The sequence below is a fragment of the Mandrillus leucophaeus genome, unplaced genomic scaffold, assembly GCF_000951045.1.
Source record: "Mandrillus leucophaeus isolate KB7577 unplaced genomic scaffold, Mleu.le_1.0 Scaffold159, whole genome shotgun sequence".
Taxonomy (NCBI): domain Eukaryota; kingdom Metazoa; phylum Chordata; class Mammalia; order Primates; family Cercopithecidae; genus Mandrillus; species Mandrillus leucophaeus.
In genome coordinates this window covers 2,847,674-2,871,472 of record NW_012101576.1, presented here as the reverse complement: position 1 = coordinate 2,871,472, position 23,799 = coordinate 2,847,674, and the positions used below count along the sequence as shown (strand labels likewise).

General features: G+C 36.9%; 1 protein-coding gene across 5 annotated transcripts in view; it reads left to right on the top strand.

The window, feature by feature from the left end:
• SYT14 (synaptotagmin XIV) overlaps positions 1-23,799 on the top strand; it is a 202,655-nt gene that overhangs the window by 130,070 nt on the left and 48,786 nt on the right. For all 5 annotated transcript variants that reach the window (XM_011975817.1, XM_011975816.1, XM_011975815.1 and 2 more), the window contains 2 exons: positions 3,859-4,130; positions 9,596-10,045. In XM_011975817.1, the coding sequence (XP_011831207.1) occupies positions 3,859-4,130; positions 9,596-10,045 (722 nt within the window). The remainder of the gene's footprint in view (positions 1-3,858; positions 4,131-9,595; positions 10,046-23,799) is intronic.

Below are 23,799 nucleotides of genomic sequence, written 5' to 3'. Positions count from 1 at the left end.
AGAGCTGTGGTTCTCACCACTGTTTTAAAAGATAAGAACCACAGGTCATATTCCATGTGTGTGCACATGCTATTTTTTCTATGGTAAGAAAATACTTCGTCTTGTTTTGCAGGTGCTATGCAATATGCAGATGGTAAATTAAAATGCTTAAAATATATCCATGCCTAAATCCTTTTATAGATATGTTATTTATATAGAAATAGAGGTATGAAATTAGGTAATAAAGCAAGAACTAAAGTAATAGGAGGGCATCATCACGTGGTGTTTGATAGTTCCATAGAAATTTCTTCTTAAGGTTGATGTTTATAGTGTAATTTAACAATAATAATATAAATTTTGTTGCTTTATAAAATTATTTAAAAATTTTTCTTATATCAATTACATTTAAGCCAACTCTTAGTACACTATGTAGACTAAAAAGAGATTGCAAACATTTAAAAAGGAGGGATCTTCAGAGCTATATTTTTTAATGAAATTTTTATTCCACCTACATTTGTGTGTTCTACACTTTAAAAAATAAAATGCAAAAATAAAGTGAAAAGTAAAGATAAAAGTGTGGTGTTACTATTTTCAAAACTTGAAGGATATGGTGTGGCTAAAATAAATTTTATATATTCACAGCTTTAATGTTGTTTCTCTCAAATCCAGAAAACAGTAGTGAAGTCTACCCATTGAGCCCACTTAACATCTTTATATATCACAAACCCATTTTGTGTAACTTGTGCCTTGGTCTCTGGAGCAAGAGTTACACTAAATCTAAAGTAGCACCAGATGCCTGGAGCTCAGCTGTGATAATTCACTTAGTTGGCCCACAGCTAGGCAGGGACCTAATATAAAAAAGCAAACCAAAGGAAATAAGGTGTAACATTATTACCAGACCGAAATTATCCTATGCTGGCATATCAAAAGGAACCTCAGAAAAGGATTGTTATATTGAGGAAAAAAAATACTCTGATCAAGAAAACAGGCCTGGCATAGTGCCTTATACCTGTAATCCCAACACCTTGGGATGCCGAGGCAGATTGCTTGAGCCCAGGAATTCAGGATCAGCCTGGGCAACATGGCAAGACCCTGTCTCTACAAACAGTTTTTAAAATTAGCCAGGCATGGTGGCACATGCCTATAGTTCCAGCTACTTGGGAGGCTGAGGAGGGGGGATCACTTGAGCCTGGGAGGTCAAGACTGCGGTGAGCCATGTTCACTGGATCATGAACTGGATCATGTTTGTTTTGTAACCAACATTCTTTCTCTTTCATCCTCCCTCCTGGATCCTACCTTGTTTAGGCATCTACTCTTTTCCACATAGGTACGAAGAGTGAAGCTGGCCCCATCCCCAGCTTCAAATTTTGATGGCTTCTGATTAATTTCAGACAATTATGGTCATCCCATTTCTTCTACCAGTGATGGGTTTAGGAATAGACATGTGACCCAGGTCTGTGCATTGAGATCTGTGAGGCAATATGCTCAAGACTTCTAGGAAAGATCACCTGTCTTCTAAGAAAAAAGGTAAAGGAGTAGATGGTGTGCTGACTCCCAAAACCACTTACGTTGGAAAATTTTTAATTGACTTCATGTTACAGTATTTAGGTATTACCCTTTAATTCGGTGGCTAATTAAATATGCACTTTTAAAGGGGCAGAGGATGTCAGTTTAATGATTGATAAACTTTGTCCTATCCCTTGAGAATATATTTGGAAACAGCAGAAAATCCAAATATTGTTGTTTTTTCTTTTTCTTTAACAAATAGGGATTTGTCTCAGCCATCAAGTTTGGAGGTGGGTATTTAGTGATGTTTCAGATACCCGGACTTTTCATTTTCCTGCTTCTGCCTTCCTAGCTTTCATTCTCGTACTTACACTGTATGGTCACAAGGTAGCTGCTACTCCTCTAAGAAGGAAGCAGGGGAAAGGCAAAGGGACAAAGGGGCATGCCGGTGGAGTCTGGCTGCTTTTATCAGGAAAACAAAACTTTCCTGGAAGGTTCACTCTGAAATCTGCTTAGATCGGCCACTCCTAATCGGAATGCTGCTTAGGAGAAAAAGAGGTTATGGGTGGAGTCAAGTCAGTCTGCCAGCGGTGGCAGCCACACATAGTTACCCACCCCACATAAATGGATCAAGCTAATTAACTGCCTAAAACCACTTGTCTCTTTACTATTCTGTAATTCTGTGGGTTATTTTGCTATGACTTGCAACATGTCTAATCTGTCTTCTTGAATTCAGCTTCAACTATATTAATTCAGCCACTTTTTTACTTTTTGCTTATGTTATAAACTAAAGTTAGTACAGCCGGCCCTCCATGTATGTGGATTCCGCATCTGTGAATTCAACCAACCTCAGATGGAAAATATTTGAAAAAATGTGTGGTTTCTATCAGACTTTTTCTTATTATTTCCCAAACAATACGGTATTACAACATTTACATAGCATTCACATTTGTGTTAGATATTGTAAGTAACATCGAGATGATTTAAAGTATGTGGGAGGATGTACTTAGGTTATATGTAAATACTATACCATTTTGTAATAGGTACTTGAGCATTTTTGCATTTTGGTATTTGAGAGGGAATGGTGGGGTTACAACCAGTTCCCCACATATGCTGAGAGATGACTCTGTGGATAGACTACTAGACTCACTAGGTAAGACATTTAGTTTTACTTTTTTTCCAAAATTGGGGCCTCTGAGCAACTATGTAAATTTGTGCTACATTTGTGCAAATTATTATTTTTCATTTGAACCAAGCATTGTGGTAATTTTTAAATGAAGCTTATAGTTCTTATGTAACTTTTTATCTTAGGAAGAACAGAGGAACTATTGAATGTTTGAACTGAACTCCATATCAATGATAATACAAACTACTGTTTCAGGGTCCCTTGAGAAAAGAGATGCACAGTTCATTAAAAGAAAAAAAAAAGATCAGTGTTTACATTTAATGTTTAGTATTGCATTCAGAATTTGTCTACAAAGACTTAACTGTTCTTAAATTATGTACTGGGCTCTATTTCCCTCCTGTCCCCAACTCTGTCCGTGTTCACAGATACATTTATTCTCAATCACTGAGATAAATAATTGAAGTAAAAATTAAAAGGAGAATTTTAGAGTGAAAGAAAATGTGGTTTCATGTTAACTGCTAGAGGTAGAGATTCCTACTATAGGCAAGATGGAGTCATAATTTACAAAGAATACAGACACAGATGTAGAGTGAGATAGAGTGCCATTATAATGGAGAAGAGACAGAACGCAGCCTCCAATCTTTGCTGATTGATGGATGTTAGCAAACAGGGAATGGGCCTGATTCACAGTACACCTCATTTTAGGATTCTGGATCCAGAACAGATATAGAAAAACATTTCTGACACCGCCAGCTGAATGCTAGTTTAAGTTCATCTCAGTAACTGAAGAACATAGGTGAGTTCTTGTTGAACACAGTTGAAGAACAAGCAGAGGTATTATGTTTGTTTTTCCAATCATATTTGTATTGCTTTGACCCTAGGGTGGCCACAGATCACAGGGTAACAGATGAAGTATGTATACATCAGGATTGTTTTGAGACAGACAAATAAATACACTGTTTAATACTTATCACTCCCTCATTTTTATGATATGTAACAGGATCTTTCTTCATATATGACTTTTGTTTTTGCTAATCTTATTATGCAGGAGGTGAGGAGTGGGAAACCAGATTATTTTATTTGTGCCTCTGAACTAGGGAAGAAGAGGTCATTAGTAAATCTAATAGTTATGTTGCCATCAATTTTTCGATCCAGTTTTCAAAAGTTATTTACAGTTATTGTGTGTAACACTATACTGCATGTTGAGGCTAATTGGAAACAGTGACCAGATTCTTAATCATTATCAGGAAACTGCATTCAGAGAATGAGAAGAACACCCCCGCTGGATGAATTGCAGCCACCACCATATCAGGATGACAGTGGTTCTCCCCATCTGTCATGTACACCCTCAGAAATTGGGGACAGTAAATGTGAATTTTCCCACTGCAGCAACAGTCCAAGATGCTCATATAACAAGTGCCCAAGTGAAGGAAGCACAGGTCATGAAATAGAAAGTTTTCATAATAAAGGATATGAAGAAGATGTTCCAAGTGACAGCACTGCAGTCCTGAGCCCTGAAGTAAGTAAAAGCACATAGAAGTTTGAAAATGAATGTTATTTGGAGTATAATAATCCTGTGCTTCTCCTCTTGGTAAGAAGAATTGATTTTATCACTATCTTATTCCTTTGTAATTTATAGTACCAGTATCCATCCTTAATCTAATCTTTATCCAACAAACTTATCAGGAATGTCCCAACTAGTCTTCAACTGCCCCCACTCCCCAACCCCAAGCCCCACCACCAAAGGAAGATGGGTACCTACAGATTTTTTTTTTAACACTTTGTATAAAACATTCTAGAATAATTGATTTTATCATTTATTTCATCTTGAGGCTACTATTTGTATTATTTTATTTTATTTTGGATTTTTTTTTTTACTATGAGGAGGTTACTCAATGTTTCACAAGTCTTTCATAATCTTACTGTATTTTCATATCATAGAAAATACAAGGGATAAATGATGATCAGCTTTACTAATGAAATTTGAATCCATGGCTTCATGCATTCAGAGTGGCTGGTTGGTTGGGCTTTAAGTTTACTTACTGTTTTGGAGCAAAAATGTGAAAATGACAACAAAAATAATTTTGTGGCCGTTGTGAAGTATTACTGTATTCTAAAAAGAATTTGTTTTAATATTTCTGTCATAATGAAAACAAAAAAGGCAATCTAGTGGTTTTATAAGTTAGTATTTAGATTTACTTTCAAGTTTTTTTGTTTTTGTTTTGAGACAGGGTCTCGCTCTGTCACTCAGAACAGAGTGCAGTGGCGCAATCACAGCTCACTGCAGCTTCGTCCCACCTCAGCTTCCCAAGTAACTGATACTACAGTTGTGTATCACCACACCTACAAATTTTTTAATTTTTTTGTAGAGACAGGGTTTCACTGTGTTGCCCAGGCTGGTCTCAAATTCCTAGGCTCAAGCAGTCTTCCTGCTTCAGCTTCCCAAAGTGCTGGGTTTGCAGGCATGAGCCACTGCACCCAGCCTACTTAAAAGTTTTAGATTGCAAGTTTTTACTGCTTTTGTTCCAGACAACATTCAGTAATACTGAAATATGTCCGTATTCTTACCAGATGAATTTTCAGATCTGCTGCCAAAATTAAATAATAGATGTAGTTTCCTAATACCCAGAACAATTAAGCTATGGATAGAATTTCCTTAATTTTAAGTTTTTCTTTTATAATTGTTAAAAATACCTTGTATCTGTTATTGCTTTTTTTAGTATTTCTAGTATTACAGTATCTGACCTAGAAGAAAATTGTACATTGATATTTTAAGTTTAATATATCATTATTTTATTATTTTTCATGATGTATGTTTCTTTGTGTTCCATTACCTAAACAAATTTGAGACAGCTGTTTTGTAGCTTTGTAAACTACATATACAGCTCAGAAGTTAACAGTGAAGTCTGGATTGTGGGATTAATAAACAACAACAAAATACTATCACCACTGTGTCAGGAATTTTGCTATGAGCTTTATGTAGTCTGCTCATTTAATTCTAACAACCACATCTTTAGGAAGTTATTATCTCCATTTCATAAATGAAAACATTAAGAGTCAGAGAGCTAAACAATTTGACTAAGTACAAGCAGCTCTTAAATAGTGGAACTACAGTTCAAACCCAGGTCTGTCTGACTGCCAAAACGGTGCTCTTAACAAGTATATTATATTGTCTTTTTTGATCCAAAACGTTGTGTGAGAAATTACTTTGATTCAGTGGTACCCTTCAACATTACCAGGCAAACTCTCTCAGAGGACTAAAGGACCAAAGTAAGATGCTCAAATTATGTATGTGTGTGTGTGAGAGAGAGAGAGAGTGTGTGTGTGTTTTAATCCATTTCACATGCAAAGCAAGAAGTAAGAGGAGCTAGATGAAATCAGAAATCCATTAACACACCTAGGGATAAGCTGCAAGTGGGTATAGGTAGCAAGACCACACTGTGTGAGTCCTGGTTTATGCAGTGCCCATACATCCTATCTCACTGTCTTTTTTCCATCAGCATTCCTATTTATGATGTAACAAGGACCAGAGTTGAGATTTGAACAAGGGTACCAAGAGCCAACAGCACACACTTGTTTGTTTTGTGGGAGAGATATAGTTATACTCCTGACCATCACTTAAACTTGTCAGTTAGCCTGCTAGGCAGTTGTAGGTTTTATCTGCATTTCTTAAGTAGAGCACATGGGTGACAGAGCTGTCAGCCCAGAGGCTACATGATCGTGGCTTGTGCATTTCATCCCTTTCTATAGGTAACACTCATTTGATCCATCATATTTTCTATTTAATCTTTCTTTGGCATATGTTGTAAGTTACTAACTATTTGTATTTAATATCTTATGAATTCTGCCTATGTCTCACAAGCTGCTTCTTAACTCACTCTCTATAGTTATCACACACTGTGAGTTTTGTCCGTATTTCAGAAGCTGCTAACTTGCTATCTGTAACCACTTCTTTGGAATTTTCTCCATCCTGCTTATTTTTGTGTCTTCTGTAGTAGCATTGAATGTGCTCAAACAATGTAGCAAATGCACATTACAGAAATATTTAGATGTGAATGCTGATAGCCTATGCTAATATAAAATTCACTTTTGTGTTTTTTCAAGTTTATTTTGCATCCTTGTAATAGATATTATGTGTCAGATAGAAAATTCTCACTTTTCTCTTGGTTTAATCCAGGCTGTAGTTATCTTAGAGCCTATCCACATATACGATTAAACTGAGAGAGGAGAGAAGGTTCAGAAGAATTCCATGGGAAGGAGTTTATAGACGCTGTTGATGACCTATTGCTATCTAGATAAAGTTTTTTTAAAACTGGTCCAGATACCTTGAAAGGAAGAATTGTTTGCTTATTGCCTATTTTCAGAATGCAAATAACGTCTTTTATCTGTAAATGTTCTACCCTTTCAACACTGGATTTCACAAGAATTGTTGGCATGTTTGGAAAAAAAAGAAAAAACAATCAGGGAGGCACCAAGAGAAACAAAATTGAAAAATAGCTATCTAGGACCTGATAAACATTTTTATTGCCTGAAAATCTTAGCTGTCATGATGCTGTTTTAGAAAATCTTTAATCGAAATACCAAAACCATATAATTAATAATCTTTAATTACCAATTATAAAGTAGTATACATTAAAACATTTTGCTCTAAACTGTAAATTTTTTTAATAGAATAAGAATATGTTTTGATTTTCTCATACTATATTAAAAACTGAATTCTCTTATGGGAATTTATTCCTTCCCCCCAAGTATTGTTCTTCTGTTGTTTTTTTCCCCCATACATTATACCAACTAGCATGTAAGATTTGTAAGACCAAAGACTAACTGGGCATGGTGACTCCACACCTGTAATCCCAGCACTTTGGGAAGCCGAGGCAGGAGGGTTGCTTGAGCCCAAGAGTTTGAGACCAGCCTGGGTAACATAGTAAGACTTTTGTCTCTACTAAAAATCAAAAAATTTAGCCAGGTGTGGTGGTGTGTGCCTGTGGTTCCAGCTATTCAGGAGGCTGAGGCAGGAGGATTACTTGAGCATGGGAGGCCAAGGCTGCAGTGAGCTGTGATTGTGCCATTGCACTCCAGCCTGGTTGACAAAGCAAGACTCTGTCAAAAAAAAAAAAAAAATTAAGGACTCATGTCTTTTTAGTTCTCTCTGCAGAAAGAAGCACTCTCCCGACCTAAAATAGGGCTTGGCACGTAGTAGGTACAGTAGTTACGGTACATGTTAGGCTGCTGCAACAAAAAGACCCCTCAGCCCCCACCAAATACAATGGCTAAGGAACACAGAAACTTACTTCTCTTTTGTTTAACAACAGTGCATGGTGAGCAGGGGGCTTTGCTCTATGAGATTATTCAGGGACCCAGTTCCTTCTCTTCTGTTGCTCTGCCTTGCCCTAGGGTGTTGTCCTAGTCCACATGGTCTGAGCAGACCCACACATCCTGACTGTATATCTGCTTGTGAGAAGAGTGAGACAAAGAGTGGAGAGCAAGTAATTTCTTATATAAACCTGATCTGGATGTTTCACACATAAATTATTTTTGCCTCCCATTGGCCGAAGCTGAGTCATGTAGTCGTATGAGCTATAATAGAGGCACTGAAGTATATATAGTCTCTTATGGACAGTGTTTTTTCTTTTTTTTTTCTTTTTACACAAAGTCTCACTCTGTCACTGAGACTGGAGTCCACTGGCATGATCTTGGCTCACTGCAACCTCTGCCTCCCTGGCACAAGCGATTCTCCTGCCTCACCCACCTGAGTAGCTGGGACTACAGGCACCTACCACCCATACCCAGTTAAGTTTTGTATTTTTAGTAGAGATGGGGTTTCACCATGTTGGCCAGGCTGGTCTCAAACTCCTGACCTCAAGTGATCTGCCTGCCTCGGCTCCCCAAATCTTGCGGGTAGTATTTCTAGCTAACACTCAGGAAGATTTTGTTTTGTTTTGTTTTGTTTTGTAAATGGAAAAAGAGAAGACTGAGATTCAGTAGTATTCACTGCCACTCAAAGTTTAGAAAATTTTAAAAATTTATTAAATTGGCCCACATTTTGAAATGAGAATTATTTCAGATTTATTGAAATACTTGAAGAGGCAGAGTGGTATAGTTGAAAGGTCAGAGACCTAGGTTTGACATTGTTGGTAACTAGCTAAAACCCCTATTACATTCTAGATAGATAGACTGGCAGGAATTTGAGACAATTACAGGAAAAATGGTTATAATTTCTTTTAATTTCATAATTAAAATGTACCATTTCAGCTTTTCTTGAACTTTTAAAATGTGTGTTCTGTCATTTTAAATAGTCATTAATGTTAGAAAATAATGTGTTTTTAATTGTGGTTAGAAATTGAAGTAAATATAGTCTATGTTACAGAAAGTAAATATTTGCTAATATTTTGAGACCTTTATTTATGCTTTCACATTTCCATTGATTTTTAAGTCTAAATATCTTTATATTTTATTACAGATTGGGGTGTTTTAGAACAAACTCTGAAGACAGAACCAAATTTTTTAATAGCATTATACTTTTACTTATGTTCTGTTCCTCTGCAGCCTGATACTGTGCTGTCAGTGGCATTGTTTATAACATTGAAAGTAAAATGTAGTAGTTTTCTACAAAAGGAGCAGATATACCCACTAAAGGATATATTTTAAATTATCATTTATAAAAACATACATCACACTTTCTCAGAATTGTAATGGTGAATATTAAATTCTAAACGTGTCTTTATTATCATAAGTTTTGAGTTTAACTTACTGCTTATAGTAATCTCGCCCTATAGGGTTGCTTTTGGTTGTAGTTGACGGTTAATTGTTATTGTATTACTTTCTTTGTGGCAGAATTGTTTTCACATCACAAGGCTTTCACATCACAAAGCAGAGAGACTGTTTAGAATGGTATTTCCTTCTAAAGAAATACCAAGTATTTATTGACATGCTAGGTTAAATAATTGAGTTAAAAACTCTAACATTTAAATTTTCTTTTCTTAGGATATATCAGCTCAAGGATCATCATCACAGCTTCCTAAACCTTTTGATCCTGAGCCAGAAGCTAAATATGGCACACTGGATGTGACTTTTGACTATGACTCACAAGAACAGAAGCTTCTGGTAACAGTGACAGCTGTCACAGACATCCCAACATATAACAGGACAGGTGGCAACTCATGGCAAGTACACCTTGTTCTTCTACCTATAAAGAAACAGAGAGCAAAAACCAGCATCCAGAGAGGACCATGCCCTGTCTTCACAGAAACATTTAAATTTAATCATGTTGAATCTGAGATGATTGGAAATTATGCAGTTCGGTTTAGACTGTATGGTGTACATCGCATGAAAAAAGAAAAGATTGTGGGGGAAAAGATTTTTTATTTAACAAAATTGAATCTTCAAGGGAAAATGTCATTGCCTGTGATACTGGAACCTTCTTACAATCATTCTGTGAGTATCTCATCAAATGGCCTGAATATAGTTTATGTTCATGGTTTATAGTGTGCACAATTTTAAAAATCTTTAATCAAGCCAACAAGTTTGTCAGTCTATTTTTTAACATAGTAATCATGCCTTTTCAAAAATATCTAAGCCCTGGATAGATAGATATACTTTTTCTTACCTAAAAAAGTTGCCCTTGAAGATAATTTGTGATTTATGTCTTTTATTTTATCCTTCACAGAGTTTTGGCCCAGGGTTTTACATGTTTGTTATTTTGTTGAACATTTATTAAATGTTTGATTATGAAGTCATCCAAACTCCTTATAGAATTTTTTTTTCCAGGTTAAAATTAGGCAATGCATTCAGAAGTATCAGCCCCATATATTATTTGCTATATGGCAGAAAGGATTTGCCCTTACAGAATATGTACTGCTCCCTAGGTCATGACTGGATATGTTTCCAGAACTTCTGTGAAATTATTTTAAAGTTTCAAAATAAATCTGGCCTCAGTAGACTTTCCACCCTTTTTAAACAGATTGTGAAGTATTTCCAGAGAACCCTTAAGCTTAGTACTTTGAGCTAGTTCTCTCTTTTCTCTTTTTGTCCTCCAGATGATAATCACATATAAATCTCTCTCTCTGTCTTCATATTTTAAACTAAATTCCCACAAGGCATTGCAAATCACAGGAGAGAAATGTCTGCACTGTTTATTTAAACCAGGGAGATACATTATGCCACATTTAGATTATGAAAAAAATCTGTGATATGCTATAAGTGTGCAGTACGGTTTATATTTATTCCTCTCTGTTATATTGAAAACAAAGCATTTTAAAAATATAAATATACAGATTTTAGAATATATTTATATTTTAAAATAAAGGTATATTATTTTAGTGTTGTTGTTTTAAGCTTTTAAATGTGTCAGCTTCAGTCCAAGTAGTTTAGGGTCTCTTTGCATTTACACCAGGCAACATTTTATGTTGTAGGAACTTCATTCACAGTCACACCATACCAGTTTAACTAAATGATTTCAATGTCTTTATGTACAAATGATGATGGTAAATATAGTATATTCATATGGGTTTCTAGGATAAGAATTAATATCTTTCGGGAAAATTGATAACTTGCTATCCTTTTAAATTTTTAGAATTATCATTTTGGGGAAATGCCTTTTTAAAATAATAGCAGCTTATAAGAGGGGAGAAAAAAGAGTGCAGGCAATATTTTGGGGGAAAAGAACAAATTTTTCATAAAATTTAATCTACAGTTATTAATATGATTTCTAAACTTTTTCGTTATTTGGTCTGGGTGATCACTAGTTTTTCTGTGGAAAATACACCCTTATCTAGAAATAACTTATTTAAATTAGCAGAGAAAGACTCTGTCATCAAGAGGTGTGTAATTTATCTGTTCCCAATTGTGTTTTAATTGCATTCATTTCACAAAGAGAATGAAGTCATAGAAAATAATACTGTCTTACCTCTGTTCAAACTAAGCAATTTTTTAATGGACCTACATTACATGTGTTAGCTTCGGGTCGTTGATTCTATAATCTTTTTCTGCCAACCAGTACAATAATTTCTGAGGAGAAAGTGCTAAATAAATAGCTTGTAAGACATAACATTTCTTTTTTATTAACTTTTATTTAAAGTTCAGGAGTACATGTGCAGGTTTGTTATATAGGTAAACTTGTGTCATGGGGGTTTGTTTTACAGATTATTTCATCACCCAGGTATAAAGCCCAGGACCTAATAGTTAATTTTCCTGATCCTCTATCTTCTCCCACCCACCACCCTCTGATAGGCCCCATTGTCTGTTGTTCCTCTCTAAAGATGTAACATTTGTATTTGAATAAAACTATCCATCTTCTGCCCTTAGAGAATGTTTTCTCTGTGTGGACATGCTTCTCAAATTTAGTACCCTATATTTAATTATTCTTCTTTATTACTTTCCTTCTTTCTCCACCTTCTCAAATCTCATTGGTTCCTTTTGGCTTCTGTGCTATCAGTTATTTAGTTGTTAAAATATACCAATAGAATGTATATATTCTATATGTACTATAGTATTAATGTTCTCTTTGCTTAAGTTTTAATATTAACTTTGTGGGGAGATCTTGTGATTACAGTTTACTTGGGTGAGTTTGGCTCTAATTTTTGTAAGATGTAGTAATATATCTGTAAGAGATATGCTCATAATTAAACATTTGTTCTAGTTGTTTTTTTTTCCCCCAGAGTCAGGGTCTCACTCTGGGAAAAGTCAGGGTCACCCAGGCTGGGGTGTAGTAGTGCAATCATGGCTGACTGTAGCCTGAAACTCCTGGGCTTAAGCGATCCTCCCACCTCAGCATCTCAAATAGTTAGGACTACAGGTGCACACCACCAGGCCTGGCTAATTTTTTTTTTAGAGATGGGGTCTTGCTATGTTGTCCAGGCTGGTCTTGAACTCCTGGCCTGAAGCGATTCTCCCACATCAGTCTCCCAAAATGCTGGGATTACAGGCTTGAGGCACCATTCCAGGCCTTCTGGTAGCTTTTGAATACTTACTTATTATTGTTGTCATTTTTGTTGTAAGGGTATTAGCCTTTTGGCCAGGAAAATTTTAATCCAGCCAAAGAACTTGCAAACTACCATTAAAACACATTTAAGCTTACAGATTTTTTTCATAGATAATAGGAACATAGAATTTTGCATATAAAATTTAGTTTTATAGCTAGTTTTGCAGGAACTGATTGAGAGAAAAAAAGACCAATGTCACCAAAATGACTTTCTGAGGACTAAACAGTAGGTTTCCCTGAGAATAAGATTAAAGTTTAACATTAAGGCCGGGGCGCAGTGGCTCATGCCTGTAATCCCAGCACTTTGGGAGGCCGAGGCAGGTGGATCACAAGGTCAGGAGATTGAGACCATCCTAGCTAACACGGTGAAACCCCATCTCTACTAAAAATACAAAAAATTAGCCGGGCGTGGTGGTGTGCACCTGTAGTCCCAGCTACGCGGGAGGCTGAGGCAGGAGAATGGTGTGAACTCAGGAGGCAGAGTTTGCAGTGAGCCAAGATCGCGCCATTGCACTCTAGCCTGGGTGACAGAGCAAGACTCCATCTCAAAAAAAAAAAAAAAAATTAAAATACCATTTGAAGTGTTCCTTCTTGATCATTGCATGATAGAAAATATACTAAGAATTAAAAAGCATAATTTCTTTCTACTGACTAGCCATGTAAACTAAGTAAATCATCTGATCATTTTGGGTATCAGGTTTCTCATTAGTGAAATGAGAGGATTAGACCAAGTGATCTCTAAAAGCCTATCCATCTCTGATTATTACTAGCATCTAATTATGCTAGTATATGTTAGGGAAGGAGTTAGGTAGGAACAGAAATTGGTGAATTTTAGATGAGTTTTGTATGCTTGATATGACATTTTGTGGCAGACATGTATTATGTTTTCTCACTCTTCCACCTTTTCAGTAACTATCTGGGAATAACTATGTCTACCTCCCTAAGGTAAGCCATAAGTTGACTTTCCCAGTCTCACTGGTAGGTACGGCAGGAGCTGTGTGACCTAGACTCTGCCACTCATATTCATTTTCAGGAGACCTCAATACAGACTGAACAAAGAAGCAGGCACTGCACTCAGATCATGTTTCCATGAAGTTGATGGTGGAGGTATCTGGTTTTCAGAGGCAATAGTAACTCTGTAATAAAATAGCTCTGCTGATGCAGAAATGGTATTGGTGCTGGGCCACTAACAGTTGCAATAGAGAAAAGTCCTTGGCAGAAAAGAATCCAGTGAGAACAGCAGCAGGTTCTCCTCACCCAACCAATTCTGTAGTATGGTTTTTAGACTTCATTCTTGAGAAGCTTAACCATTAACTTGGTTCTTTATTCATCCCTATTCCTTTAATAAATTACTATTCCACTTAATGAGTCAGTTAGCTTCTGTTGTTTTCAAATAAGAATCGTGAAATAGCCATATGGTTTACTATTAACTTGCTTTAGTACTGTCTTATGCCAAACTCAGTAGCTAGAACGTTGTCAGTTATCCTTCCTACCATGGTATATATCCCTCTCATAATTTGAACTCTTCTTACATACTCAGCTTTGTTCAGATGGCACTCTTTCTTAGCATATAACTCCAATTAATTTCTTCACTTGGATTTTTGGTACTATATTACTCTCTGTAACAGTTGCATAAAGCAGCCTTTCCCTTTTTCCTCATCCTGGTTTTACGTCTAATTGCAGCTTATTAGATTTGTTAATGTTATTATATTTGATTGATTAATAATGAAACTTTATTCTTTCTCTCACAAACATACACACAACCCTTCCTGTACAAACAGTACTTAATTAGCCTGATCTCTTCGGAGTGGCTAGCGATAATAATAGTGAGGCTACCTACACATTGGACAGTTCTCATAATATAGGAATCTTTATTAAATCATTGGTTTACTTTAAATAATATGTATGGTTTTTGGTGAGTTGCCTTTTAGGAAAACTGATATTTGACAAAGCTGTGTTGTGTTTCATCTTGAAATAAGGTTTTCTACATTAATAGATGAGCTGCAGGCGTACCTATTAAGTTTTTTTTCTGTAGACAAATGGTTCTCAAAGTGTGATTCCTGGACCAATAACATCATCACATAGGAACTTGATAGAAGTGCAGATTCTCAGTCCCTCTCTGAAACTTTCTGAATTAAAAAAAAAAATGTGAGGGTAGGGCCCAGCAATCTGTATTTTAACAAGCACTGTACATTATTCTGATATACATTAAAGTTTGTGAATCACTGCTTTTGACCAGGGTTTGCAAACTATGACTTGTGAGTCAACTCTGGCATGTAGCCTGCTTTGGTAAGGTCTGTTGCTCCTCTCTGCAAAAGCAGCATAGATTACCACTCTGTTCAACTCAGGTGTGGCCACATGACTTGCTTTTATCTTTTGCTCATAACCTTTAAGAATCAGAATAATGCTTTCACTATTACGGAAGCATGTGTGGAAATGGAGCCTCTTTGAGCTTTGAAGGAAGCCTCTGTTGCCAGTCCAAAATCCATATGTTGTATAAGGAGGAAGTAAACCATTGTTGAATTAAACTGCTGAGAATTTGGAGTTCTCTGTTACTATAGCATAATCTGCCCTGGCTGATAAAACATTTGCTGTTCTGACTAAGGAGTACATTAACCCCTGTGGGAAGAGAATCAGATGAAGCAGGTAATATAGTTTGGATGTCCCCTCCAAATCTCATGTTGAACATGTTGAAATGTAATCCCCAATGTTGGAGGCGGGGCCTGGTGGGAGGTGATTGGATCCTGGGGGCAGATTTCTCACAAATGGTTTATTTTAGCACCATCCTCTTGCTGCTGTCCTCATGATAGTAAATTATTTATCATGAGATCTGATTGTTTAAAGGTCTGTAGCGTCTCCCCCTCTCCCTCTCTCACTCTTGCTCTCTTCATGTAACATGCCTGCTTTCATTTTTGCCTTCTGCTGAGAGTAAAAGCTCCCAGTGACCTCCCTAGAAGCTGAGCAGATTGCTGCACCATTCTTGTACAGCCTGCAGAACTGTGAGCCAATTCAACCTCTTTTCTTTAAATTGCCCAGGTACGTCTTAATAACAACATAAGAATGGCCTAACACAGCAGGGAATTGACTAATGCAGTTGCCTTCTTCTGAAAGAATCTAAGGCACCATATGTGTTCCAGATTCGATTACCTGGGAAGCAGACTCTGAGAGGGAGTTTAGAGTGCCAAATGTTTGTTAAGGAGTGCTCTTGGAATTCATACTTGTAAAAGAGAGGAGATGGAAGCAGGATTGGGCAGAGAGAAGTCAAGCTGCAGTGCACGCCCAATGACAGTCTTAGCCAACCCCCAGGGAACTCTGGAACTAAAATAGTCCTTTAGAGTTGTCCCCATTTGGGCTGAGATGGCTAGGCCTTTATACTCCCATCAGTCAGTCATTGGATACTGGTTGCCCCTTGTATTAGTCCATTCTCATGACACTAATAAAGACATACCCAAGACTGGGTAATTTATAAAGGAAAGAGGTGTAATTGACTCACAGTTCCACAGGGCTGGAGAGGTATCTTGAAACTTAAAATCATGGCAGAAGGGGAAGCAAACATGTCCTTCTCCACATGGCAGCAACAAGGAGAAGTGCCAAGGAAAAGGGGGAAAAGCCCCTTATAAAACAATCAAATCTCGTGAGAACTCACTCACTGTTATGAGAACAGCATGAAGGTAACTGCCCCCCTGATTAAATTATGTCCCACAGGGTTCCTCCCATGGAAGCGGGATTATGGGAACTACAATTCAATGGGTGAGGAATTGTGAGGAATTATGGGTGGGGAAACTGCCAAACCATATCATTCCGCCCCTGGCCTCCCCCCACCAAATTTCATGTCCTCACATTTCAAAACAAAATCCTGCCTTCCCACAGTCCCCCAAAGTCTTAACTCATTCCAGCATTAAGTCAAAAGTCCAAGTCTAAAATCTCATCTGAGACAAGGCAAGGCCCTTCCACCTATGAGCCTGTAAAATAAAAAGCAAGTTAGTTACTTCTTGGATGAAGTGGGGGTACAGGCATTGAGTAAATACACCCGTTCCAAGTGGGAGAAATTGGTCAAAACAAAGGGGCTCCAGGCCCCATGCCAAGTCCAAAATCCAATAGAGCAGTCATTAAATATTAAAATTCCAAAATGATCTGCTTTGACTCCATGTCTCACATCCAGGTCATGCCGATGCAAGAGAAGGGCTCCCACAGTCTTGGGCACCCCTGAAAGGGTGACCTTGGGTGAGGCAGTTCTTTACAGTTGAGTCAGTTCCTGAAGGGACTGACATTGAAGGCTGTCTTCCAACAGCCCTACCAACAGCTAGGGCAACAGTCTCTTCGTAGATAGATAGGGAATTATCTATTGACAATTACAATTGTCAGCTACAATTCAAGGTGAGACTTGGGTGGGGAAACAGCCAAACTGTATCATTCCACCTTTGGCCCCTCCCAAATCTTATGTCCTCACAATTCAAAACAAAACCATATTGACATTCCATTGACAGTGTATCACAGTGTCTGTCAGAGCTATAAATCTGGACAGTATAAAAAATAATACTGTATTTGATTTTTTTTAACTGAAAGGCAGACATAGGGCAGATGGAAAGAAATGTAAGAATGCTAATATGCTAATGTAGTTAAGAAAAATGACTAAACCTCTCCTATTTAACTTAGAGAAAGATTATTTAGAAAATAATCAGCAAGGAAGAAATATTTATGTAAAGTTCAACTATTCATTTTATTTCATTTTTTCTATTAAATTTATATAAGGTAAAATGGATTTTTAAATAAAATAGCTATAATGTGATCACATTTTTATAAAAGTATTTCTATTCCTTTTTCTGTTAGTATATATTCATAGAATGGTGCCTGCAGGGTGTTTACCTAATAGCAATTTATGGATGGTTTAGGTTTATGGTGATTTTTTTACTTCTATCTTTATTTCTGTCTTTGTTTAATTATTTATGATAATCATTTGTCAGTTAAAAAATGGAGAGTCAGAAAGGGCCACGGAATTTGGACCCTGGTCAGTTTGGTGGGGATAAATAAGTAGATAAGTTTCTTGCTGGATTCTTTAAGACAGGTGAAAGGATGGGAGAAAAGACAGGACCATAGTGAAAACTTAAATTTTCTTAAGTTCTAATGATAGAGGGCACTTAATATTTTCTTAGATGTGTGTATTTCATTAAATCTGACTCTCGCTTGCACTTCTATGTGAACACAAAGCAGTTCTGGAAGTAGACATGAGAGTAGATGATTGTCTTGGGTGAGAAGAGAAGATCTTAAGGAATTCCTAGATTTAAAAATCGGAGAAAAGAGAAGTAAAGTAGGAAGAAAGAGGCAGTAAGAGGTCATGAAAGCCAAGAATGAAATTCATGAAGGAAGGAATAATCAGCTTTGTCAGATGTTGCTGATGGAAAGAATAATCTGAATATTAAAAACTGTGTGTTGGATTTAGGATATGGAAATCATAGATAGCTTTTCAGGGGCTAATTTTGATACTGTGAAGGGGCTAGAATCCAAACGAGAGTGGCAGTCATTTAGACTTTTTTTTTCACCTAATCTGGCTATAACAGTAGGAAGAAAAAGAGGACAGTATTTGGGAAGCAAGGGTTTAGGGAGAATGTTTTTGAGCTGAGGAGAGCCTTGGGCATGTTTAAATATTAATGCAAATGATTTGATTTTAAAAAAGGACAAATAACTGAAGAGAGCCATTAATCAATGTGTTTGGGATAAACAGAGAGGCAAAAGTGTTAGAGTATTTTCAAGAGATTTATTTAAATGGTAGATCATGAAATGAATAAAGAGAGAAGTGAAGCCAGAAAGGGGATTATGGGCAGGAGAAGTAGAAAGGTTAGTGAACTTAAAGTCCCAAGGATATCAAGAAAGAGATGTGAGGGGAGTAGCTAAGCAAGAAGTGTTGAAGGATGGCAAACTGTGGTTGAAAGGGGAATGTTTTCAGTTCATTTGAAGTGGAAGGAGAAGGGTCCAGAGTGTGATGGTGGAAGTGGGCATCTGAGATAGAGTAAAAGGTACAATTACTGGAGAGGGATACTTGTCAAGAGGGCTGGTTTCTTAGATAGGCTGAGTGGACACGGAATTTACAAAAGATGATGAAGAAGTTGAAGTGTAAAAAAAGGTTGAATTCAGAATCAAATTTTTAAGAAAAAAACAACTCCATCAAGAAGTGGGCAAAGGATATGAACAGACACTTCTCAAAAGAAGATATTTATGCAGCCAACAAACATACGAAAAAAAGCTCATCATCACTGGGTATTAGAGAAATGCAAATCAAAACCACAATGAGATAACATCTCCAGTTAGAATGGTGATCACTAAAAAGGTAGAAAACAGGCCGGGCACGGTGGCTCACACCTGTAATCCCAGCACTTTGGGAGGCTGAGGTGGGTAGATCATGAGGTCAGGAGGTTGAAACCATCCTGGCCAACATGGTAAAATCCCGTCTCTACTAAAATACCAAAAATTAGCCGGGCATGGTCACGCACACCTGTAATCCCAGCTACTCAGGAGGCTGAGGCAGGGGAATCGCTTAAACCTGGGAGGTGGAGGTTGCAGTGAGCCGAGATTGCACCACAGCATTCCAGCTTGGCAACAGAGCAAGACTCCGTCTCAAAAACAAAAAACAAAAACAAAACAGCAACAAAAGTCAGGAAACAACAAATGCCAGAGAAATAAGAATGCTTTTACACTGTTGGTGGGAGGGTAGATTAGTTCAACCATTGTGGAAGACAATGTGGTGATTCCTCAAGAACCTAGAACTAGAAATCCCATTTTGCCTAGCAGTCCCATTACTGGGTATATACCCAAAGGATTATAAATCATTCTACTATAGATACGTACACGTGTATGTTTATTGCAGCAGTGTTCACAATAGCAAAACTTGGTACTAATCCAAATGCCCATCAATGATAGACTGGATAAAGAAAATGTGGCATATACACACCATGGAATACTATGCAGCCATTAAAAAGGATGAGTTCATGTCCTTTGCAGGGACATGGATGAAGCTGGAAACCATTATTCTCAGCAAACTAACACAGGAACAGAAAACCAAACACTGCATGTTCTCACTCACAAGTGGGAGTTGAACAGTGAGAGCACATGGACACAGGGAGGGCAACATCACACACTGAGGCCTGTGAGGGGGTTGGGGGCTAGGGGAGGGATAACATTAGGAGAAATACCTAATGTAGATGATGGGTTGATGGTTGCAGTAAACCATCATGGCACATGTATATCTATGTAACCTGCACATTCTGCACATGTATCCCAGAATTTAAAGTACAATAAAAAAATTTTTTCAAAAGGTTGAATCAAGGACCATTTCCTCAAGGAATAAAGAAGAAATGTTCAAGGAATGAAGATGAAATATCCAGGAGGACAAAATAGGAGGACAGGATGATACAAACTTTAAAGGAAAATAGTTGTTCTTTTCCTCAACTTTTAAAGGAGCAGGGCTTAAGAAGCAGCAGAGAACTTTGCTTCCTGATCTTGAGTCACTTGGGATATGAGGGAATAACCAGATTGAAAAGTCAAGAGGGAATGAAGTATCCTCAGGGAAGAATTCCGTTTCAATTAAACAAGGTGTTGGGATACCAAAGCAAAGACTAAAGTTCTAGAAGAGTTTACCATATGTCAGGAGTACCAAGGAGACATAGTAAAGGATTATACTAAAATGTCAATCTCAGTCATAATTTGATTCTATTTAAATCTCACATTTCACTTTAAGTCTAATTTAAATCATACCTTTATAGAAATGTATTAGATTGTTAATATTATTATTCTTTTTTGAGACGGAGTTTCACTCTTGTTGCCCAGACTAGTGTGCAGTGGCGCAATCTCGGCTCACCACAACCTCCGCCTTCTGGGTTCGAGCAATTCTCATGTCTCAGCCTCCCAAGTAGCTGGGATTACAGGCATACACCACCATGCCCAGCTAACTTTGTATTTTTAGTAAAGATGGAGTTTCTCCATGTTGGTCAGGCTGGTCTCGAACTCCCAACCTCAGGTGATCTGTCCGCCTCAGCCTCCCAAAGTGCTGGGATTGGAGGTTTGAGCCACCACATTAACATAAACCATTTAATTTATCTATCTTTGTAAAACCAAAATCCAGTACTAATTTTCATATGTGTCTGTGTGAAGAGACCACCAAACAGGCTTTGTGTGGCAATAAAGCTTTTTAATCACCTGGGTGCAGGCAGGCTGAGTCCAAAAAGAGAGTCTGCGAAGGGAGATAGGGGTGAGGCTGTTTTATAGGATTTGGGTGGGTAGTGGAAAATTACAGTCAGAGGGGGTTGTTCTCTCGTGGGCGGGGTGGGGGGGGGTCACAAGGTACTCAGTGGGGGAGCTTCTGAGCCTGGAGAAGGAATTTCACAAGGTAATGTCATCAGTTAAGGCAAGAACTGACCATTTTCACTTACTTTTGACATTCTTCAGTTACTTCAGGCCATCTGGATGTATATGTGCAGGCTTGGGCCCAGAGGCCTGACACTAATTATTGCTGTATAAATGTTGAATGAATGGATGGGTAAATAAGTTCATAGGATATGTATATTATCTCTGAGTTTATTGCCTCTGGTCTCATTTTGCAGTTAATCTTATATTACTGAACTTGGTTTTGTTTTGTTTTGAGATAGAGTCTCGCTCTGTTGCCAGGCTGAAGTGCAGTGGGACAATCTCAGCTCACTGCAACCTCCACCTCCCAGGTTCCTGGTTTCAAGTGATTTTCCTGCCTCACCTTCCCAAGTAGCCAGGACCAGAGGTGTGTGCCACCATGTCTGGCTAATTTTTGTATTTTTGGTAGAGGTGGAGTTTCACCATGTTGGCCAGGCTGGTCTCAAACTCCTGACTTCAAGTGATCTGCCCACCTTGGCCTCCCAAAGTGTTGGGATTACAGGCATGAGCCACCGTGCCCGGCCTGAACTCATTGTTTTGTATCTTCATCTAGATTTTAAACACTTGGAGAAGAGAGACTGTTTTATTTATATGGTAGTTTTCATAGCATCTAAAACACAGGTGTTCAATGAACACTTATTAAATTTATTCATCAACATGTTCAAGTAAATCTGATCATTCTTAAATTCTTATTCAGTTTCATATAATGTAATATTATTTCTTGAGAGGTGTCAGTATCCTGGCCCTACTAAGAATCTTTTATAACCTGGGATACAATAAGCATGCATCTCAGGGTATTTAAACATATCAGGAGTTGTTTTATTTTTAAATAATAATTGATTAATTAGGGATATATGTGCATTTCTCAGTCAAGAACATAATGCCACAGACTCTTAAAAGTGAGCTACTTTATGACTTACTACAATGATGAACTTGTAGATAGTTGTAATTTCAACCTTTAATTTCTAAAATTCCTATGTGTCAGAAATAGCCTATCTTTTATGTTAATGGATTAAATCAATTTAAATCAATTCAGTTTGATGTTTATACTGTTATTTTTATTTTTAAGAGGTAAATTATTGCTGATACTCTATCATTCAGTTATGTGTCCCTATAAGAATCATACTTTATATGATTAGGAAATACTTTCAAAACTTAGCTTCATCCATTTTCATATTCACTATAATTCACAACTACCATTGTCAGCAAAAATCTACATTTTCTGAATGGAGATTACTCTTCTTCTTTGTAAAACAATTTGTAATAAATACTTCATGATAAACTAATAATCACAGTTGAAAATTGCTACATGAAGGAGAAAGTTACATATGTTTTAGTTCCCTAGACAACAACAGTAATGAGTCATGGCTCACTTTAGTATAAAATTCAATGATTATAGACCTATTTAGAGAGAGTTATTCACAGAGAAAGTAAATGAGCATATATTATTAGTTGAGAGGAATAACTGCAGTCTCACACAAAGAATTGTTATCAGATAAATCTTTTAGTGAAAGGAAGAAACTAAAACAGGTCATAAAAGAAGCCTTTTGTTTAAGTCAGATTTTTAGTTTTGTAGGAAAAAATTCAAGTTTAAAGGTCAAGTCTCAAGAAATTTTGAACATGCAGGAAAATTGAGTGAGAAAAACTGAAATTTCAATATGTAAAACTGCTTTTTAAAGTATTTAATATAGAGAATAAAGAACATCAGGCAACTAAATTGGGATTCATTTTGTTGAACCATCCAAATGCTAATCCCTTCACTGTCAGCATACCAACAAGTGTGTATTATGTTTTTCAAAAATGAGCCAGAAAATTAACAAATAAGCTTAAAGCGCAGGTATTGTTTTCCTTTGCTGCTCTTATTTTATTTTAAGCAATTTATTTCTTCAAGATACCTACTTTAGTTGTTGCAATGCTAATGAGAGAGATTAACAAATGTTTTATGGAAAGAGAATACTACTTGACCATTTTATGGTAGATTATAACAGATAAGTGGGTCCAAGCAAGCAGCATATTCTATAATTAAGTACACTGTAAAATTTATTAAATTGAGAAAGAGGAGATAAAATAGTGTTTCATATAAAACCATCATAGGGAGACACATTCAAATTCTAAATATTATCCGTTATTTCAAAAATTATTTCTTTTGGGAGTATCTAGATTATGGCCATCCCGAAAACATGCCTTCTTCATTATTATCAACATATATGAAATGATATATATTTTACTTTAAGGAAGCATTTTTATTACATTACAGTGTTCCCAAGTAAGTTCCCTTTTGTGTTGATTTTTTGTTTTTGTTTTTTGAGATGGAGTCTTGCTTTTGTCACCCAGGCTGGAGTGCAATGGCATGTTCTCGGCTCACTGCAACCTCCACCTCCCAGTTCAAGTGATTCTCCTGCTTCAGCCTCCCGAGTAGCTGGGATAACAGGCACGCGCCACCATGCCTGGCTAATATTTTTGTATTTTTAGTTGAGACGAGGTTTCGTCATGTTGGCCAGGCTGGTCTTGAACTACTGACCTCAGGTGATCAGTCCGCCTCAGCTAATTGTTTAATAATAATAGAGTAGTCATATCCACTGTGTTTCTTATTTATTATCTTACCATTTGGTGGATGGATGATAATTAAATGAACAGTAACATTGAATGAGGTTGTTCTTGAGGCCTACCCTTTATAAATGAAAGAAATAGCAAACAGAAGCAATGTTTTATTATTTTCTTGAATCATTTTCCCCATCATGCTAATCTAAAATAACAAGAAAGTATACAATGGGCAAATATATTTTAAAACCAAAATCCTTAATTCTCATAT